Source organism: Ictalurus furcatus, chromosome 7 (genome assembly GCF_023375685.1).
Source record: "Ictalurus furcatus strain D&B chromosome 7, Billie_1.0, whole genome shotgun sequence".
NCBI lineage: Eukaryota > Metazoa > Chordata > Actinopteri > Siluriformes > Ictaluridae > Ictalurus > Ictalurus furcatus.
Genome location: NC_071261.1, coordinates 13497460 through 13515117, shown reverse-complemented (window position 1 = coordinate 13515117; position 17658 = coordinate 13497460). Strand labels below are relative to the sequence as shown.

Sequence of the window (17658 nt, the reverse complement as noted above, 5' to 3'; positions counted from 1 at the left end):
TCTGAGACACCCATGTCCAGGTTTTGCACAGTCACATGGTGATAATTCGGTAGTTTTAAGGTATCAGTTTGTCAAGAAACATCTTTTATTTTTGTGTTGTTTACTGTTTATTGTGTATGGGTGCATTAGCTAGTGTGCTCTGAAGCAAAGGTGTTTCAGCTGACAGCTTCATTATATATATTAATTTTTTTTATTGAGCATATACAAAAGTAAATACTGTGAGGTGAACGTGCTAACCACTAAGCCACCATGCGCCCCCAATTGTACATTATAAAAAAGCATAAATATTATACATTGTACACAATGTAAAGGATTTTAAGGCTTTGACATTGCTTGAGGTAGAGATAGTATCCAAGTAACATTTTTTAAGTAACACAATTTTTTACAAAAAGTAAAAATGCATTTATGTGTTAAAAAAAAAAAATTGGCTAGAAAAATAAATAGATTTATTGAAAAATACTTGTCTTTTAAAGTTATAAAAGCCAAACAGGACATCCTTAAACAACAAAGAAAAACTGTCTAAGAAAGACACACATACAAACAAACAGAACTTCCTCCATAAAGTAGGACACATGGACACAATCCCCCAAAAAGTTGAGGGACAGATGCCTCTTCTTCTCCAAAAAAATAAAGGAGCAAAGGAGATCCTTCTCATGTTTTTTTTTTTTTTTTAAATATAAAGATTGACAGGGTAAAATCCGTGTAGCAACTTGAAAGATACCTCTTTAACCTTATAATTGATTAAATATTTGTGGGGTAAATACCACACTTTCTTCCAAGGAATATTATAAGATCATACTGAAGGGACAGTAATTATATCTTTCTGAAAGAGTTGTCTAATCTTTCTATTCCTGAGAGAAGGACGAGACAAAAAGCAACCCCTCCCTATTACTGTTTCACAGGGAGGTGACAGACATAAGAGGGTAAAGATTCTGCTGAGTTTTTTTTGTGTGTGTGTGTGCAATAGCACCACTGGGGATGGCATCCATCACTATGGCAAAGTCTCATGGGGTAGCTAACGGTTGCTAACATTTTGAGCAAAACTGTTCAGTGATGACTAAATTGAGATCTCCTCAGAGGTTACGGTCAGGTTGCTGTGTATGTCATACACCTGCGACGGAAGTTAACTAAGTTTAGCTAACTAATTGCTAAAACGTGTCTTTTGTTCAAACAGCTAGCCTTTATTATGTACGTTGACCACAAATTATATTTAAAAAACAACAACAACAAAAGACACCTTTTTATTGTGCAGTTGTAATGTAAATAATTCAGCACACGATGTTCTTTGTAATTTGACTCGCTAGCTAACAATTAGCTGACTTCACCGAGACGCTAACTCGGCTGTGAGGGTGCGTTCGTGATGTTTATTCCGCACAGATTTGCGCAGAATGAACATCAACGCGCAGCAGCGCGTTGCCATGGTTACTTTGAGCGGTTAATCCTAAAATGTGAGTGCAAGATTTTTCTCAGAGAATGTGTGTGTGTGTGACAAACTGTGTGCCTTTTCAACAACACGTGGAGTGAAAAGATTTATTCGGAACGTAGGTTTTTTAATGAAGGTTATATTTATGTATAGTTTTAATGTTACTGTTTATGTTTGTCATTAGATTGATTCTTGGAGTACTGTGGTAACAGGTGGGAAATTACGGAATAAACTGTATGTTAGTGAATAAAACCGGCCTTGTGTTTGTGCACAAAGTCCATCTGCAAGGTGACATAATAAAACTGAGATAAACACAATGAGACGGGGTGTATAGCAGGGAATTAAAGTGTGTGTGTGTGTGTGTGTGTGTGTGTGGTGTGTGTGTGTTCATTGTGACTGTGTTTACACAGTGATATAATAAATGGATAAGTATAAATATGGAAATAAGCACTGTTCTGCGTGTGTGTGTGTGATTCCCAGAACTAGACAATAATGGTCTTGTGTATTTAGTCTGTTTAAACCATCTGTTGCTCTGAGCTTTGGGAGAAAGGCGTGTACATGTGAAGGTTATAATTCAGACACATGTCGTTTTCCACGTTTTGCTTCTATTAGTCCTTGTTTTCTGGGAGGACCGCGAGTTTTTCCTGTTCTGCCGTGTTGCTGAATGTTAGTTTTCTCTCAGTTTTGCAACCTGACCTCAGGCATTGACTTTAATTGCGACTATCACATTTCCTCTAGTGAACACACCGAAACTTCCACATGGCCATGAAGCTACACACTGTGAAGATTCATATAGACAAATTACATGCAGGCTGGAAGAAAGGACATATTTATCTAAAGAAATCAAATTGAATTGAATTGAATATTTAATTGTAGGTGGTCCCTGCTGGAAAAACAAAACAATAGAAACTCCTCACAGAATTTGTAATGGTTATAATAGGAATATTATTGGTTGTAATGGGAACTGTAATGGTACCTGTGGGTCTCTACTGGTAATTTGTTGCCTTCTGTAGATGGCATGTTATGTCTAGTGGATACAATTAAGGACCAGTAAATGGTAATGGTTTAAATAGTTAGCTGATGGTTTATAATGGTATGTGTAGTGTAAACCATTAGAATTTCTGTGATGATTTCTATTGTTTGTTTGTTTTTTCAGCAAGGGGAATTAATTGACGATGATGATACAGAAAATCAAAGAGGCTTTATGACGTCCTGGTGAATAAAAACAACAAAACACACAATCAGGTTTAGGTTTATAGAGTGTGTTACGAACGTGACCTTCAGATTGCGATTCTTAAGAATAGAGGAAGCAAAAGTACATGAGAAAAGATGGCACCCTTGCCATGCCACGCCACGCCACGACACACACTTCCTGCACCAAGAGATTGGGAGAGTTTGCCAAATAACACACAGAACACACAAAATTCAAATGGTAGGATCTCTCTTTATTCAAAGAAAAAACAGTATATATCACGCTCAACACACAACAGGAAGTTAAAAAGGGACCAGACAGACAAGGGGACTCTGAGATTCACACACACACACACACACACACACACCTCTTCCCGAGGGGGAAATTTAGCATCGTCAAATCCACCTAACGACAAATTAGTTTGAAACCTGAGATCCTGGAGAACCTGTGATGCTCCATACAAACAGAAACCTGAGCTTAGGATGATCACGTGACCTGCGGAGTACTCGAACTGGTCGTGTTCATCCTGCATCATCATCAAAAAATGTTAAGGATGTTAATAACACAACAGATAGCAGATTATTGAGGCAGTGAGGAAGTGCATTTCTTCCCTGTAGCATAATACAATGCTAAGGTGATAAGGAGAAAAGCTTCTAAACCATCAAACAAATAAATAAATAAAACAACAATCTCTTATTTGTTTTATTGTATGTTTGAAAAATTAAATCTAGTAGATAAATGTCAGATTGTCAATGCAAGTCTAAAATTAAATCCAAATTAAATACATGAACACTTTTTGTGTTTATAATGTAACAAACATTTCTAATGTTTATAACATTCCTGCTTCTAAATATGACTTTTTTTCCCAGGTCAGAAAATTGATATTTTCCGCAGTTTGGAGATGTTGAAACTTGGGGGTGGAGATTTTCTGACTTTCTGAGAGACAGTATAGAGCTCGTGAGAGGAAGTGATGTCATTAATCAGGACCACAGTTTCTATAAGACAGACCCATCGCTGTGCTTTTCAAATTTCACCAGACACAGTTTGGGTTCAGATTGGGTTGGGTGGTGGAAAGCGGGCATGGCTTGCTGGAGAGCAGTGGACGGGGTTATGAAGACACCACACGCTGATGAGTAGCTCAGTAAACATTCCTCTGACATTTTATCCCTGGATGATTTTGTACAGATCCTCAACGCTCTTCCATACACCTCATGCTCTCCGATTGGCCCCTAGAGATTTTAGATGACATCAGGCGAGTCTCCGAGTGTGAAGTGTCTGTGCTGGAAGCGTTTCCGCAGTGAAACCCGATTTGTCCCTCAAAAAGCAGATGCGTGTGAGACCTGTGCAGCTCTTCCACGTGTCGTCCTGCGTGTGAGTGCAGAAAACGCAGCTGCAGCTCGTCAGGGCCACTGCAGTGAGCAGACTGTGAATGAAACACAGCCACACGCTGTTCATGTCCAGGTACGGAGGAACTTCTGTCCCGGACGCCAAGATGAAGAGCAGCAGGAACAGGAAGGAGCTCCAGGTGGACAGGAAGTGACACACACACTCCCTCAGCTGTTCGGTGTTCGTTGACCTCACAGAGGAGCGCATGTAGCAGGCCACACCCACCAGCGTTAACAACGACGCCCAGGCCACCTGCCGGCTCTGAGCCCCGCCCGTTACTTGACAGCGCTGCAGGGTGACGTGATTGTCCTCGTCTCTCATAAGCGGGTGGGAATCGGGGACGGTGAAGATGTACATCACGGCCAGAGTCCACAGCAGGAAGACAGCGGTGGTGTGGACCAGCATTTGCGGGGAACGTGGACAGGAACGGCGCCTGCTCCACAGGACGTCCAGTCCAGAGAGGATGAAGACGGGCCAGTGCAGAACCCCCTGGACAGAACACGCCGCCTGCACCAGGACACACACGTGGTACTTAGTGAGGTGCAGCCCGAACACCTGAACGTCCTGCGCCAGGAACACACAGGTGACGCTCAGGTCCAGGAGGGTGTCGCCCAACGCCACTGACACGCAGAACATGCTCCAGAAGCTCCGCCCCACATGACCCTTCTGCACCACCAACACCACCCAGTTCAACAACGTCTTCATCCACAGAGATGCCAACAGGGTCACCATGGAAACCTCCATTTCTCACACACTTACACACTCATACACACAATCACGCGTGTGCACACACACTCTCTGTGTATGAGCAACTCCGGAGTGTGTAGTTCCTGGTTTAGTGTGGACTTTATAAACACAGACACACCTCTCAGCCCTGCCCCCAACACACACACACACACACACACACACACCCATCCCAACTCTCCCGGAAGTTCAGGGAGTCTCCCGCATTTTAATAGCGGCTCCCTGACGCCCGCAAATTATATACAAGATCTCGAAAATCGATTATTTTTTAGGGCGAGCAAGAGAGATTTCAATTGTTATTTCTAATGATAGACGGGTTCTGGAGAAACCGAGAGTGCGCGTGACACACCTGGTGAGAGAGTGACACAGCGCGCGACCTGATTGGTCTCTTTCTTTGTGCTAACTAACCTATCAGAATTCGGTGAAGCCACCTCCCTGAAATGAGTTTTTGCAAGTTGGGATGTCTGCGCACACACACACAGAGCTCACTACCACAGCCCTTACCTGGGTGATTTGCCTGTAAACAAAAGAATGCACACACACACACATACAGTGTGTGTGTCCAGGGCAGGCAAGTTGATGCAAGTTTTTGAGAGCGTAATGAAAACAGAAGCTGTGTGTATGTTCTTTGGCGCGAGCGCGCGCACACACATACATACACACACACACACACACACACACACACACACACAGAGGTTAGCCTTATGAGCGGGTTGCACTGGTTTAGGGAGTGTTTTTAAAACTGCTGATACATGAGATGATGTTAAAGTTAACAGATTTATAGCGCAAATGAAACACACACGTATGTGACAGATTATGCGCGCGCACACACACACATGCTTGATCATACATTCCGTTCCGGAAGTTTCTACTGCACTCTTAAACACACCCTCCCTGACTTTTCTGTACTTCCCCGCCTCTCCAGGTGTGAGTAGTTCCTATGCAGCAGGTAGATGATGGCGTCGTCCACAGAGATTTGGGCCTGGTACACGATCTACATCGGATCGAGGGAGTCACTCACACTCAGCTTCAGGTGCTGCAGAACCAGTCCCTCGAAGGTCTTCATGACATGTGTGGTCAGCACCACAGCGCTTTAGTCATTTAAGGCAGTGGTTTTCAAAGTGGGGGCCGCCAGGGGGCGCCCGGGGGCCTCAACAATTTGGTGTGAAAAATAAATAAATACATGATTTTTTTCTTTCTCACTCTCAGACAACCACACACACACACACACACACACACACACACAAAATCAATTCCTAATGTAATGTAAAGATGTAAGATGTAATTATTAATAAAAAAGGGGGATATATTCAGAAGTCTGTATTTTAATGTGTTTTAAAGACATCTTGCAAAAGGGGGGCCTCGGTCAAATGTTTATGCCATTTGGGGGGCCTTGCCCTGGAAAAGTTTGGGAACCCCTGATTTAAGGTACTGGGACGACCCTTCTTGGACACCGGAACAATGCAGGAGGTCTTCCACAGTTGGGGCACCTTTTTCAGCCTTAGGGAAAGATTGAAAAGGTGTTGAAACACGCCTGCACACGCCTTGAGCAGCCTGGGGTTAAAATTATCTGAGGCCATAAATCTGTTGATTCAGAGCTTGGATAGCGCTCGTCCCACCTGGCTGGATGTTATGAACGGGCTGGTGGAGCATCAAAAGACCACATAGCCGTGTCGACCATTTTTGTGCCACAAAACAATTAAACTACTCGCTGAAGAAGGACGTTACAGCTGGCAAGACGTATAAACAGTACATTTCAGAAATGAACACAAATAATCTACCAGAACTTCATATGTTCAGTTTATTTATTTATAACATTTACACATGACACCTGCAGCAGCAGCTCTGAGAGATTCCCACTGGTGCTGATGTGGTTCAGTTTGAGATGTCAGTCACGTTCATTTCACTGATTGGCAGCTGGTTACGAGGCTCCGCCCCTTCGAGAGATCTCCCAATCGTCATAAGGAGATGTGGTGTGTCCAGGCGAGACAAAGGAGGAGTAAACATCTCCAATAAACATGGAGGGATAGTTTTTTCATGGGTCTTTATGGCTTAAAGGTCGTGTGAGAGAGAGAGTTAAAGAGTGTGTGTGTGGTGAAGATGAAGAAACACTCATACGTTTTTGTGGTTCGTTCATCATGTTTCAACAGCTCTGTCTGTGTGTGTGGGTGTGCGCGCTGCAGTAAAAGATGGATGAAGTAGAGTTAATATTACTATCCTAACGTTGACTATTTTCCTCTAACAGTAAGTCCCTAAGTGTTTTATTACTATTACACCACAGCAACTCACCACTGGTTACAATTATTATTTACTAAAGAGTGACACGTTGTACTTTTTATCTGTTTATAGCTACATTTTATGTTCTCATTTACTTTCTAGCAGCTATAAACAGTTGTTCCCAACTTTCTCTTTATGTGGCGCGAACGCTGTACAACTATCTTTGGATGAGCTGTTGCTATAGCAACGGTAACACATTAGAATGAGCGCATTAAGATATAAACCTGTGATTTGCAGTGCGCGTGTGTATAAAGTGAGTGCACAGCTCCCCCTTGTGTACAATATGGCATTTTCAATATTATTTCGATTCAAAGACTACTTCAGGAAACTTGTAGATATTTATGAATTTTTCACACACACACACACACACACACACACACACTACTCTCTAAGACACAAGTAAAAGAAGCAAAAAGAGAAACACACTCTAAAGAAGTTTAATTTAATTCAAACTCATCATCTGTACACACTGTCATATTTACATCAACACACACACACCTTATACATGTTTGTAACCTGTAAATATTTATCTTCTATAAAATGTTTCCTTTTTAATATAATGTATATTTCTATTTGTCAACATGAGGTAGGCATACAGCGTCCTAATTTAATTTTCATGCAGGACTGAAATCAAACCCTCCCAACCCCGAACCTGTCTCACTGCGTGTGTACACACACACGGCTGTACAGGGGTGGAGTAGTATGATATGCCAATATCAAACTGACACCAAAATAAATGATACATGATGGAGGTATATTGTTGTCGGTTAATAGTAATAGTAACTATATCACTATTCCAGATCATCATTTTGTACCATCACAATGATGTATCGCTCCACCCGTGTGAACGACAAACATCCAAGACCTTGGCCTGATGCAGTGAGAGAGCTTAACGTTTATCAGCCCCGGGTTCATACTTTTCGGAAAATGTCCCGAGGCCTGTTCCGGTTAGTGTGCAGCACTAAGTTAAATACAATTCCAGGCTCTGTACAGGTTCATCATTCAGTACAAGAATGATACATGAGAAACGTGAAATCGTGCCAAGTTTCTCTGACACACACACAGCGCCACCTCATGTACAAAACTATATTTACACCACTTCAGTAAAAATCAGTTCAACCCCCCCCCCCCCCCCCCCCCACAAAGTCGTAAATGTTTAAATATGAATGAAATTAAGAATTAGGATAGGAATATTCATAAACACACACACTCATGGGTCAGTGAGAACATGTGAGATGACAATATGGTGTAGCCATAACTGATGTGATATAAATGAAGTGAGATTACTAGAAATAACCGTAGTACTAATAAATAACTATTATTATTATTATTATTATTATTATTATTATTATAAGCTGTAATGATGTGTAGAGAAATTTCCATCCTTCCCATCATACCATCCTCCTTCATACATGCAATGCAGAATGTTAACTACGGTGTTCATTACTAGCGGATATTAGCATGCTACCACCACAAACAGTGCTTGCTAACAGCCGTGTGTGTGCGTGTGTTAGCAACACTTCTATGTTGTGGTGCATGATGGGAACATTAGTGTATCATATCTAAAATCAACACACTTCATCTTATTTTACAGTATTGAGTAGTACAGAAGTGTACAAGTGTGTGGTTTGTGACTTCTTTTGCTTGTCATTGCAGTGCATGTGTGTGTGTGTATGTGTGTGCACATAATTCTTAGACTCAACATTAACACACCATCAGTAAACACTTATTAACCACACCCTCACTCAACAGCCAATTTATTCCATCTGTAAATAAATACTGTTATAGTAATGAAAATATTATTATAATAATTAATAAAGAGCTCTTACCCTCACTTGTGAATATTAACATTTAGTCATTAACATTAATTAGGACTTAAGAGATTCATGTTTTTTTAAAATCATGGATGGAATAAACATCAAAGAGTTCACCCTTTCAAAAACTAATGAATAAATAAAGGTGTTAATTACTTTAACTGATTAGTAGTGGTGTGTTAATTAATGTATGTTTGGGAATATTAATGTGTCGCTTTACCTCATCGTTAGCTGTACGTGCGTGTAAATGTTATTACTCACAGGTCACAAGTGAAGAGTGTGTGTGTGTGTGTGTAAGTCCATCGCTGTGTCCAACAGGGGGAGACATCTCACACACTGACGTCAGAGTAAGCATCAACCATAACAAAATAATAATAATAATAATAATAATAATAATAATAATAATAATAACAATGATAGGATGTTGAACTATAAAACAGTCCTTTAACATAAAGTGTGTGTGGTTGCAAGTGAGTGTGTGTGTGGAGGGCTGTGGTTGGCTGGTGTAAGAGTTTTAGGACTGTGAATGTGTGAGTCAGTGGTCTGAGAGCTGTGATTGGTCGAGTAGATGCTCTGAGGGCTGTGACTGGCTGAGCTGCTGATCTGCTGCTGTAGCTGAGAGATGAGCAGCTCCAGTTTCTCCCTGGCACCTCGCTCTCGACTCAGCTGATCCTGCAGCTCCTGTCTCTCTGCCTCAGCCCGCTCTAGACTCACCCTCAGATCACACAGCTTGGACACAGAGAGAGAGAGAGAGAGAGAGAGAGAGAGAGAGAGAGAGAGAGAGAGAGAGAGAGAGAGTTATAAAATGGTTGATCTGTGGTGAACAGTATAATTTACATTAAAATGTGTGTGTGTGTATACCTGTACCTGAGCGGTGTACTGCTCCTCCTGGCTCTGGCAGGTACAGTGTGTGCGTGTGTGTCGGAGCTGTTCCAGACTCTGCTCCAACTCCCTCTGCTCCTGCTGAACCCGCCCCAATTTGTGAGCATGCTCAGTGTGCACTGCCTCCAACTCACTCTGCAGCTCAGTGCGCTCCACAGACAAGCGCCTCCACCGCTCCACCTCACCGTCACACACCGCCTGCAGCTCCTACACACACAATCAGTGTATTCGGTCATATAGAAACATCAGACAGACAGACAGAGAGAGAGACACACACACAGCCAGAGAGAGACAGAGAGACACAAACACAGAGACACACACAGAGAGAGAGACACACACACAGAGACACACACACAGAGACACACACACAGAGACACACACACAGAGACACACACACACACACACACACACACAGATACACACACACACAGATACACACACACACAGATACACACACACACAGATACACACACACACAGATACACACACACACAGATACACACACACACACACACACACACACAGAGACACACACACAGACAGACACACACAGAGACACACAGAGAGTGAGACACAGAGAGAGACACACAGAGAGACACACACAGACACAGAGAAAGCAATGATGGAAGGCTTATAATTAATGTACACTAGTATGGACACAAAGTTGTCATTGACTCTCTGAGACTGAGATTTCTGTGCAGCGTTTCGTGTGTGTGAGTGTGTTTTGAGAGTCTGACCGTCTCGAGCTGCCTGTGTGTGTGCAGCGTAGCGTTCAGCTTCTCCTGTTGCCTGTTGTACATGTGAACCATCTCAAACACCAGCTGCTCCTTATCGTCTTCTTCCTTCCCGTCTGTTTCCATGGAGATGGCTGCGGCGGGAGGATGCGTCTCATTGCCGCTGTGAAATTTCGGTTCATCAACGACGGATGTAGCGGTGGCATAGATGTCTGAGGAGGAAGGGGAGGAGGGAGTAAAATGAGTTTAAGTGGGCGTGTGTTAGTCTTCAGTTTAGGTATGTGATTGGCTAGAAGCTGTGAGAATCAGACCGTGTTTTCTGCTGGAGTGCCGTTTCAGCAGTGCGTCCGCTCCGGCACTCTCATGGTTCTTCTGCAGAGACACGTTGGGTGCCACCATCTTATCATACGGGGACAGGTAGTAGCTGTCATACACACACACACACACACACACATCAAAATGACCAATGTTTTAAGTTTCTGACAGATTTAATCTCATACTAACTAATATTAATTAAGGCAGAACCGGCACCACATCTGTGGAAAAGGGGAACCATGTGAGGTTCCGGTACCTGGGGTGGACGAGGGTAGGGGGTCCCACTTCCTGTTTGATGTCAGGGCACAGACGAGTGAAGGCCAAAGAACCCTACACACACACACACACGCACACACAGTTTTCGCTTCAACTCATGACTCATTTATTAATTTCTGTGTGTGTGTGTGTGTTTACCTTTCTCTTTGTGTCACACACCTGATCAGTGGAAGGACTGGACTTCCTCACACAGCGGTCCTCTTCCACAACCTTATCACACACACATACATACACACACATAATAAAGGACTGGAATCTGTGTAATCAGCATTTAGAATGTTATTTGGATTAATAAACATCTGAATTACAAAACAAGCGGCACAAAGTTCTCATGCCAAAGACAACAAACAAGGGTCGTGTGTGTGTGTGGAAACTTCTGCAACTGAAGCTGCTGACAGCTGTTCAGCTCCATAATACACAGGAGAGGGGAGGGGGGGGTGTGTGTGTGTGTGTGTGTGTGTGTGTGTGTGTGTGTGTGTGTGTGTGTGAGAGAGAGAGCGAGAGAGAGACAGACAGATTCAGCGCCCCACACACACACACACACACACACACACACACACACAAGCTGATAGACAGAGAGGATGTGGTTATGGTGCCAGACGAGACAGCAGACGATGTTCCGGAAAAAGCCCACAGAGAAAATGGAGCATCACACACACACACACACACACACACACTGTGAGACAGACCAGACAGAGACAGAGACACACAGTTGTAAGTAGTTGTATGTCTTGCTAAGACTGTACAGCACTTGGGAGGACAGAACGGTTTAATCCAGCTGTGTGGTGACATCCAGCTGTATTCTTGTAAAAAAAAAAAACCCATCAGAGTCCCCACGTCTCACTGTTCAGTCTCACTGTTCGCTTTTCAATTTCCGTTTCCACTTTCGCAGAAACTTTTCTCATCTGTGTGTGTGTGTATGCGCAAGATGAAACCAGTCCAATGTCAGTAGTGAGACCAGTGTGTGTCGGTGACTCACAGCAGCAGTGTGATGAAGTCAGACAAGTTTCCCCAGACACTGACTCACACTCAGACTGTGTGTGTATGTTTCCCCATCAGTAACTGGATTAATCAATGATGGCACAGTCAGTCGTGCTAATGGTGTGTGTGTTGGTTATCAGATCATTCCACAGACAGACAAAAGAGAGACAGAGTAATAAACACACAAACAGACAGATGGTGTGTGTGTGTATAAAAAGAGAAAGAGGTCAGATTATTCTGCACTGACTCATCATTAGTGTTTATTACACACACACACACACACACACACACACACACACAAACACACAAACACAAAGAGAGACAAACAAATGTACAAGAACAAAGAGGCAGCCAGAGACAGACAGATAAACAACAGGTTGATTCAGCATTACTGTTACCACACACACACACTGCAGACGGTTTATTAGTGTGTGACCCCACCGTGACCAAGGAAGCTAACTATGTCTTCGTCTACAAACCTCCCCCCTCTCTCTCACTCACACACACACACACACACACACACACCACCTGCTGTGAAACTGGGTCAGCTGTGGTTTATGAAAACAACTCTACAGAACAAATGCCAAGTCAGACCTGTCTCTCTCTCTCTCTCTCTCACACACACACACACACACACACACACACACACACACACACACAGAGATTATCGAATTTATCTTAGCAGAAACACTTTGCAGCGCGTGTGACAGCGAGCCGTTCTCACCTGGTCCAGGGGCGTGTCTGACTGCAGGTGAAACTTCTCCTTCATCTGCTGGAGCACGGTGCTGAGTTTGTTCTGGTCAGCGGTGCCCTCGTAGCGGCGGCTCAGGTGCAGGTAGAGCGGCCAGCGGGCGGAGTCGAAGCCCCAGTGGCAGGTGCGCTTGTCGGGTGTGCGGTGCGAGTGCATGACGAAGTTCTGAGGCGAAAACAGCAGCTGACACTCCACACACTGCACGCACGGTGCGTTTGGACGCACGTAGAACTGAGGCACAAAGACGCCGCGGCACTTCCCCAGGCACCGGTGCTCCACCTGGACAGAGAAAAGAACATGGTACACAACGTTTTAACGCCGAATAACAAAATAAAGCCATGCGGCAGGAGACCATCATTTGTTTCATCACCGACCTGGAAGCCAAACTGTCCGTTAACAGTTGAAATTTTTGCCCCGGTCTGGGTGTGGTTGTGGGCGGAGCCAGGGCGGAGCAGCGCGTTGCACAGCCTCTGCGCGTCGGTCAGTGTGATGAGGCCGCAGGACGGGGCGTTGAAGGGCAGGATGCCCAGCACTTTGAGGACGTGCAGCTGGTCGGCGTCACAGCGGGCGCAGTACACGTACAGCTCGTCACACACGACATTAATCTGCTGCAACGTGAAGTCTCGCAGCACCGAGTTCAAAACCTGCGGCAGACACAGGCGCTTCTCTCCGCCCACCACAAAGCTGGAGATCGACTCGCCCTCCAACACCGAGTGCATCAGCTCTGTCGACCTGTCACTAGGCACCAACAGAGGCCCCGCCCCCAGGATGGAGGGTGAAGGAAGGGGAGGGGTCATAGGGGTCTGCGCCGAGCCCGCGTCGGCACGGGCGGAGAAAGCAGCCGGTCCCCCAAGCGAGCTCCGGCTGCTCAGTGTGAACTGAGCCAGCGTGTGTTTGAGACCTGGACTCAGGTCCAAGGCTTTATCGCACTCCGAGTCCTCGCGCTTCACCCTGCGCGTCAGCTTCATCTCCGCTATCACGCGCTTCTTTATAGGAGCATCCTCCGGTCTGTCCCTGCACACACGCTTCACCCCGCACCGCAGAGCGCTCACATCTCTAACCGGCACCGTCACGCTCGCCATGCCGTCTCACACACCGTCACCTTTCTGCCCACACCTGTCTCACACCTCCCGTTGGCTTGTCTCACTGTGAAAGACGTTCCGGTCTCAGTACTGGCATGGGGACGCAGCTCTACTTCCTGTCAAAAATAAAACAGTAACTGTAGATAAGAGCTGAAAACCATAGTATGAATAAAGTTTAATTTTTAGTATTTATTATAGTCCCTCTCTCTGTAATATCAGAGAAATTTCCCTCTCAGTTCCCATTTCTAACACACTGAATAACTATTTAAACACACACACATATTCCACTTTTTATATTAACAATAAAAATCAACAATATACATAAAAATATATAAAAATCTGAAATAAACGACGTGTCTGAGGTAAATCACACCGAGCCCGAGTGTAAGCCCCTTAGAGAGACATCTCAATGGAGAGCACTAAAGCTGCGGCTGAATCCCGAACAACTCGTTACTCCCTACTTAGGTGCACTACATGTCGCACTGAATGACTGCGGCTACACCGTATGTAGCGCGCTACAGGCCGCCATTTGGAACACAGCCATAATGCGCTAAATCCAACTAGGAAGGGGGGGGGACGGACGGACCACCACACCATAAGCAAAACGTTACACTCACTCAAACTCACGCATACAGGGAAAAATATAAACTTTAATTAATTATGTGTTTAAATTCGTGTGTACTACCGGAAATAATCTGAAAGAGAAGCTAGGCTAGTTAGCTCGTCGGCTAACGAAGGCTCTGCTGATGTTATCGCGGCGCGAGCCTTCGCGAGAGAGAAAATTCGCTTCAGACATCTCGTCTTTCGCAGCAAAACGAAGGAACACGAGAGAAAATACGTAGCTACGATAACGACACACTTTCTGTCAGATTATATTCTCACGGACAGAATTGAAGAAGATTTAAAGGACCTTACCGTGCTCGAGCTCACTCTCGTTCTCTCTCACTCGCTCTATGTCTCTCTCTGTCTCTAAATCACTCAGTCTGGGTTTCTCTCGACAGCGCGAGACGTGAAAACGTCACCAGACTGCGCTTCCTACCCGTATTTCGTACAAACCCCACCTTAATGCAGTACGATTGGGGGGAAACATGGGCGCTAGCCAATCACAGCGCGGAGAAATCGGCTGGGCGAGAAGGAGAGGGCGTGTTCGTCTAAAAACGGGTGGGCTCTGAAACACAACGGATTTTTCCTTTGATCGACGCAGGGAAAACAAGTTCAAGTTTCGAAATGATTTCCGCAGAGAGATCGAGATCGGGGCTAGAGTTTAACCTGCTTTATTTTCGTCAACATTTCCATAAAGTTATTTTAGTTATTATAGCTTTCAATTAAACTATTTTTCACAAGAAAGGAGGACAGTGAGGCAATCTCTGTCTCTAATTCATACTTGTTTATTTATTTATTGATTTATTTATTTTAAAGAATAAGATGCATCCAGTGCAGTTAATTGGGGGGTAAATCAGGGTTTCAAAAATAATATTTTTTAAAATTAAAAATAAGCTTTTAAATAAAAAAATCTTTTTTTTTTTTTTAAATAAGATGCAATGATACAGCTAATACCACCGTGACCTCTTTCGATCATTGGAAAGCTGAAAGGTTTTACAGTTTACTTTAAAACAACTGTATATAATTTAGTGTATTTTGATAATTTGAGAGAGAGTGAGAGAGAAACAGGGAAAAAACCCAATAATTTTACATTTCTTTTCTGTTGAAACGTCTTCACCAGCATCCGCCATTCATGTGACCGGCCCCTCGGCGCCCCTGAAATTATGGGATAGCACATTAGCTTGCACAGCTTTCTGAATTAGCAGAAAATTTAGCCATTTTAGGAGCGAAATCGTCAACGTACAGTTGCCAAATTAACATTGGGAAGCTGAACACACACACACACACACACACACACACGCACTTCAAGTAATTAAACTTGTCAGAACACTGTTGCTAAGCAACAGGGAAACCTGAACCCGGAGCATAATAAGCTAGCTAGTGGCTGAGAAGAATATTTGACTAGCACATAAGACAGTGTATAGGCACAGTGACAGTAAAAACATCCAAAACATCAACATTTACCTCAAATGTGTTGATAATTACAAAAAATAAAAGAATTTATGACTAAAATTATACAGTTTATTACGCATTAACTGCTAACAACTTCCGACACAATTCATGTAGACTTCTCAGAAATACAGTGACACACAGTTTACTTTAAACATGTTGTTAAAGTAATACTGACTCAAAACGTTTTTCTTTTCATCCTATAGTTAATATGTAAGGAATAAAAAACTTGGAGTGTGCCTGATATGAAGCAAAATAACTTACTATCCAAATCCAGCTGAACAAACAAACATACAATAGAAACCATCATAGAAATTCTAATTGTTTTCACTACAAATATCATTATAAACCGTCAGCTAAGCATTAAAACCATTACTTGTCTTTAGTGGTATCCACTAGACATAACATGCCACCAATAGAAGGCAACAAATTACCAGTAGAGACCAACAGGGACCATTACATCTTCCCTAAAAACCAATACAATTCCCATTATAACCAATACAAATTTTATGAGGGTTTCTACTGATTCTTTCAGCAGGGAAGTTGATTATTTTCCTATAACAGCAGGTGTCTTATTCCTTTTATACCACAGCATTTGGCCAACAACCTATTTTTTATCTAATAAAGAATTCTCATTTTTTATGTTTATAGTTACATTTAATATGTAGAATGTTGACGAAACAAGTTGGTTACTGTTGACACTTACGTTAGAGCAGCTATAAACAGTCGTTCTCTGACCAGATTCTCTTTATTCTCTTTCTTGAAGTTAATAAGACAAAAGCAAACAAACAAACAAACAACTCAGCTTGTCGTGTTACTGAGAAACCACAAAGAAGCGCAAACTCATCTGTCCTGGAGATGTATGAAATCTTAAAGTTAGCCTGTTGAAAAAAAAACAATAGAAACCATCACAGAAATTCTAATGGTTTCATCAGCTAGCCATTAAAACCATTGCCATTATTGGTAACCAATAGAAGGCAACAAATTACTAATAGAAACACACAGGGACCATTACAGTTTCCATTAAAAACATTACAAATTCTATGAGGGTTTCTATTGTTTTTTTTTTTCCAGCAGCTTTCCCTCTGACTGTTACAAAGCGCTGACACTGGAGACTCCTTCCATACATGTTACATAAATGTCTCCTTACTTCACGAAGAAGAAACTTCATATCAACAAGTGCTACTATTAGAGAAAAATAAACTATATTTCTCCTGGGTGAGCTGCTCAGTTTGGGTTAAAGTTCCTCAGCAGCCATTTGTCAGACTGTATTGAGATGTTAAAGAGTCAGAGTGCATTCACACACTCATTCAGTAACACCACACTGCATTCACACTCGGAAAGTTCACACAGTGAACACAGTGAATGTGGCCTGAGGTGCTACGTTTTTGTTTCATTTCAGTCCCAGGTCCTGATTACAGAACCTCCTCCACACACACACACACACACACACACACACACACACACACACACACACACTTAACCAACAGCAGTGAAAAAGAGCTTCACAGTGAAACAATTATTTCTGATTACATACAGGGTCTGTCAGCTGGTCAAACTGTGCAGCACAGTAACACGACATGCAACATGTGTGCATTTGCGATGCCTGATTTAATTCAGCGTGTGAAGGATAAAGAGGCGGAAATTCAATACACTCCAGTTCAATAGACGGCTCTCTGGAAGTCTAAACGCTCTCCTGAGAAATAAGACTCTCTGTCTTTCAAACAAATACACACAAACACTTATTGT

The 17658-nt window shown here is 43.2% G+C and overlaps 2 protein-coding genes across 5 annotated transcripts; both read right to left on the bottom strand.

The window, feature by feature from the left end:
• Positions 1–3863: 3863 nt before the first annotated feature.
• Positions 3864–4865, bottom strand: gpr160 (G protein-coupled receptor 160). The gene has a single exon (XM_053630109.1). The coding sequence runs from the start codon at positions 4743–4745 to the stop codon at positions 3864–3866; it is 882 nt and encodes a 293-aa protein (XP_053486084.1). The 5' UTR covers positions 4746–4865.
• A 3294-nt stretch (positions 4866–8159) lies between these two features.
• skila (SKI-like proto-oncogene a) lies at positions 8160–15773 on the bottom strand. Of its 4 annotated transcripts, XM_053628656.1 has the most exons (10): positions 15704–15773; positions 15551–15615; positions 13150–13973; positions 12749–13054; positions 11182–11253; positions 11024–11097; positions 10764–10876; positions 10456–10664; positions 9698–9925; positions 8160–9565 (listed from the first exon to the last, which is right to left on the bottom strand). In XM_053628656.1, exons 3-10 carry the CDS (start codon positions 13855–13857, stop codon positions 9281–9283), a joined length of 1995 nt encoding a protein of 664 aa, XP_053484631.1. In that variant the 5' UTR covers positions 13858–13973; positions 15551–15615; positions 15704–15773; the 3' UTR covers positions 8160–9280. The 4 variants fall into 4 exon arrangements, with proteins under 4 accessions (XP_053484631.1, XP_053484630.1, XP_053484633.1 ...); XM_053628655.1 differs by lacking the exons at positions 15551–15615; positions 15704–15773 and adding an exon at positions 14773–14912; XM_053628658.1 differs by lacking the exons at positions 15551–15615; positions 15704–15773 and adding an exon at positions 14773–14912 and having other exon boundaries at positions 11203–11253.
• Positions 15774–17658: the final 1885 nt, after the last annotated feature.

Excerpts from the sequence above, each read along its gene's own strand:
- gpr160 (XM_053630109.1), bottom strand. The coding sequence starts at position 4,745 with ATGGAGGTTTCCATGGTGACCCTGTTGGCATCTCTGTGGATGAAGACG.
- skila (XM_053628656.1), bottom strand. The coding sequence starts at position 13,857 with ATGGCGAGCGTGACGGTGCCGGTTAGAGATGTGAGCGCTCTGCGGTGC. Across the intron at positions 11,098-11,181 it reads TGTGTGACACAAAGAGAAAG|GGTTCTTTGGCCTTCACTCG; the intron begins GTAAACACACAC and ends GTGTGTGTGTAG. Across the intron at positions 10,877-11,023 it reads CCTACCCTCGTCCACCCCAG|CTACTACCTGTCCCCGTATG; the intron begins GTACCGGAACCT and ends TGTGTATGACAG.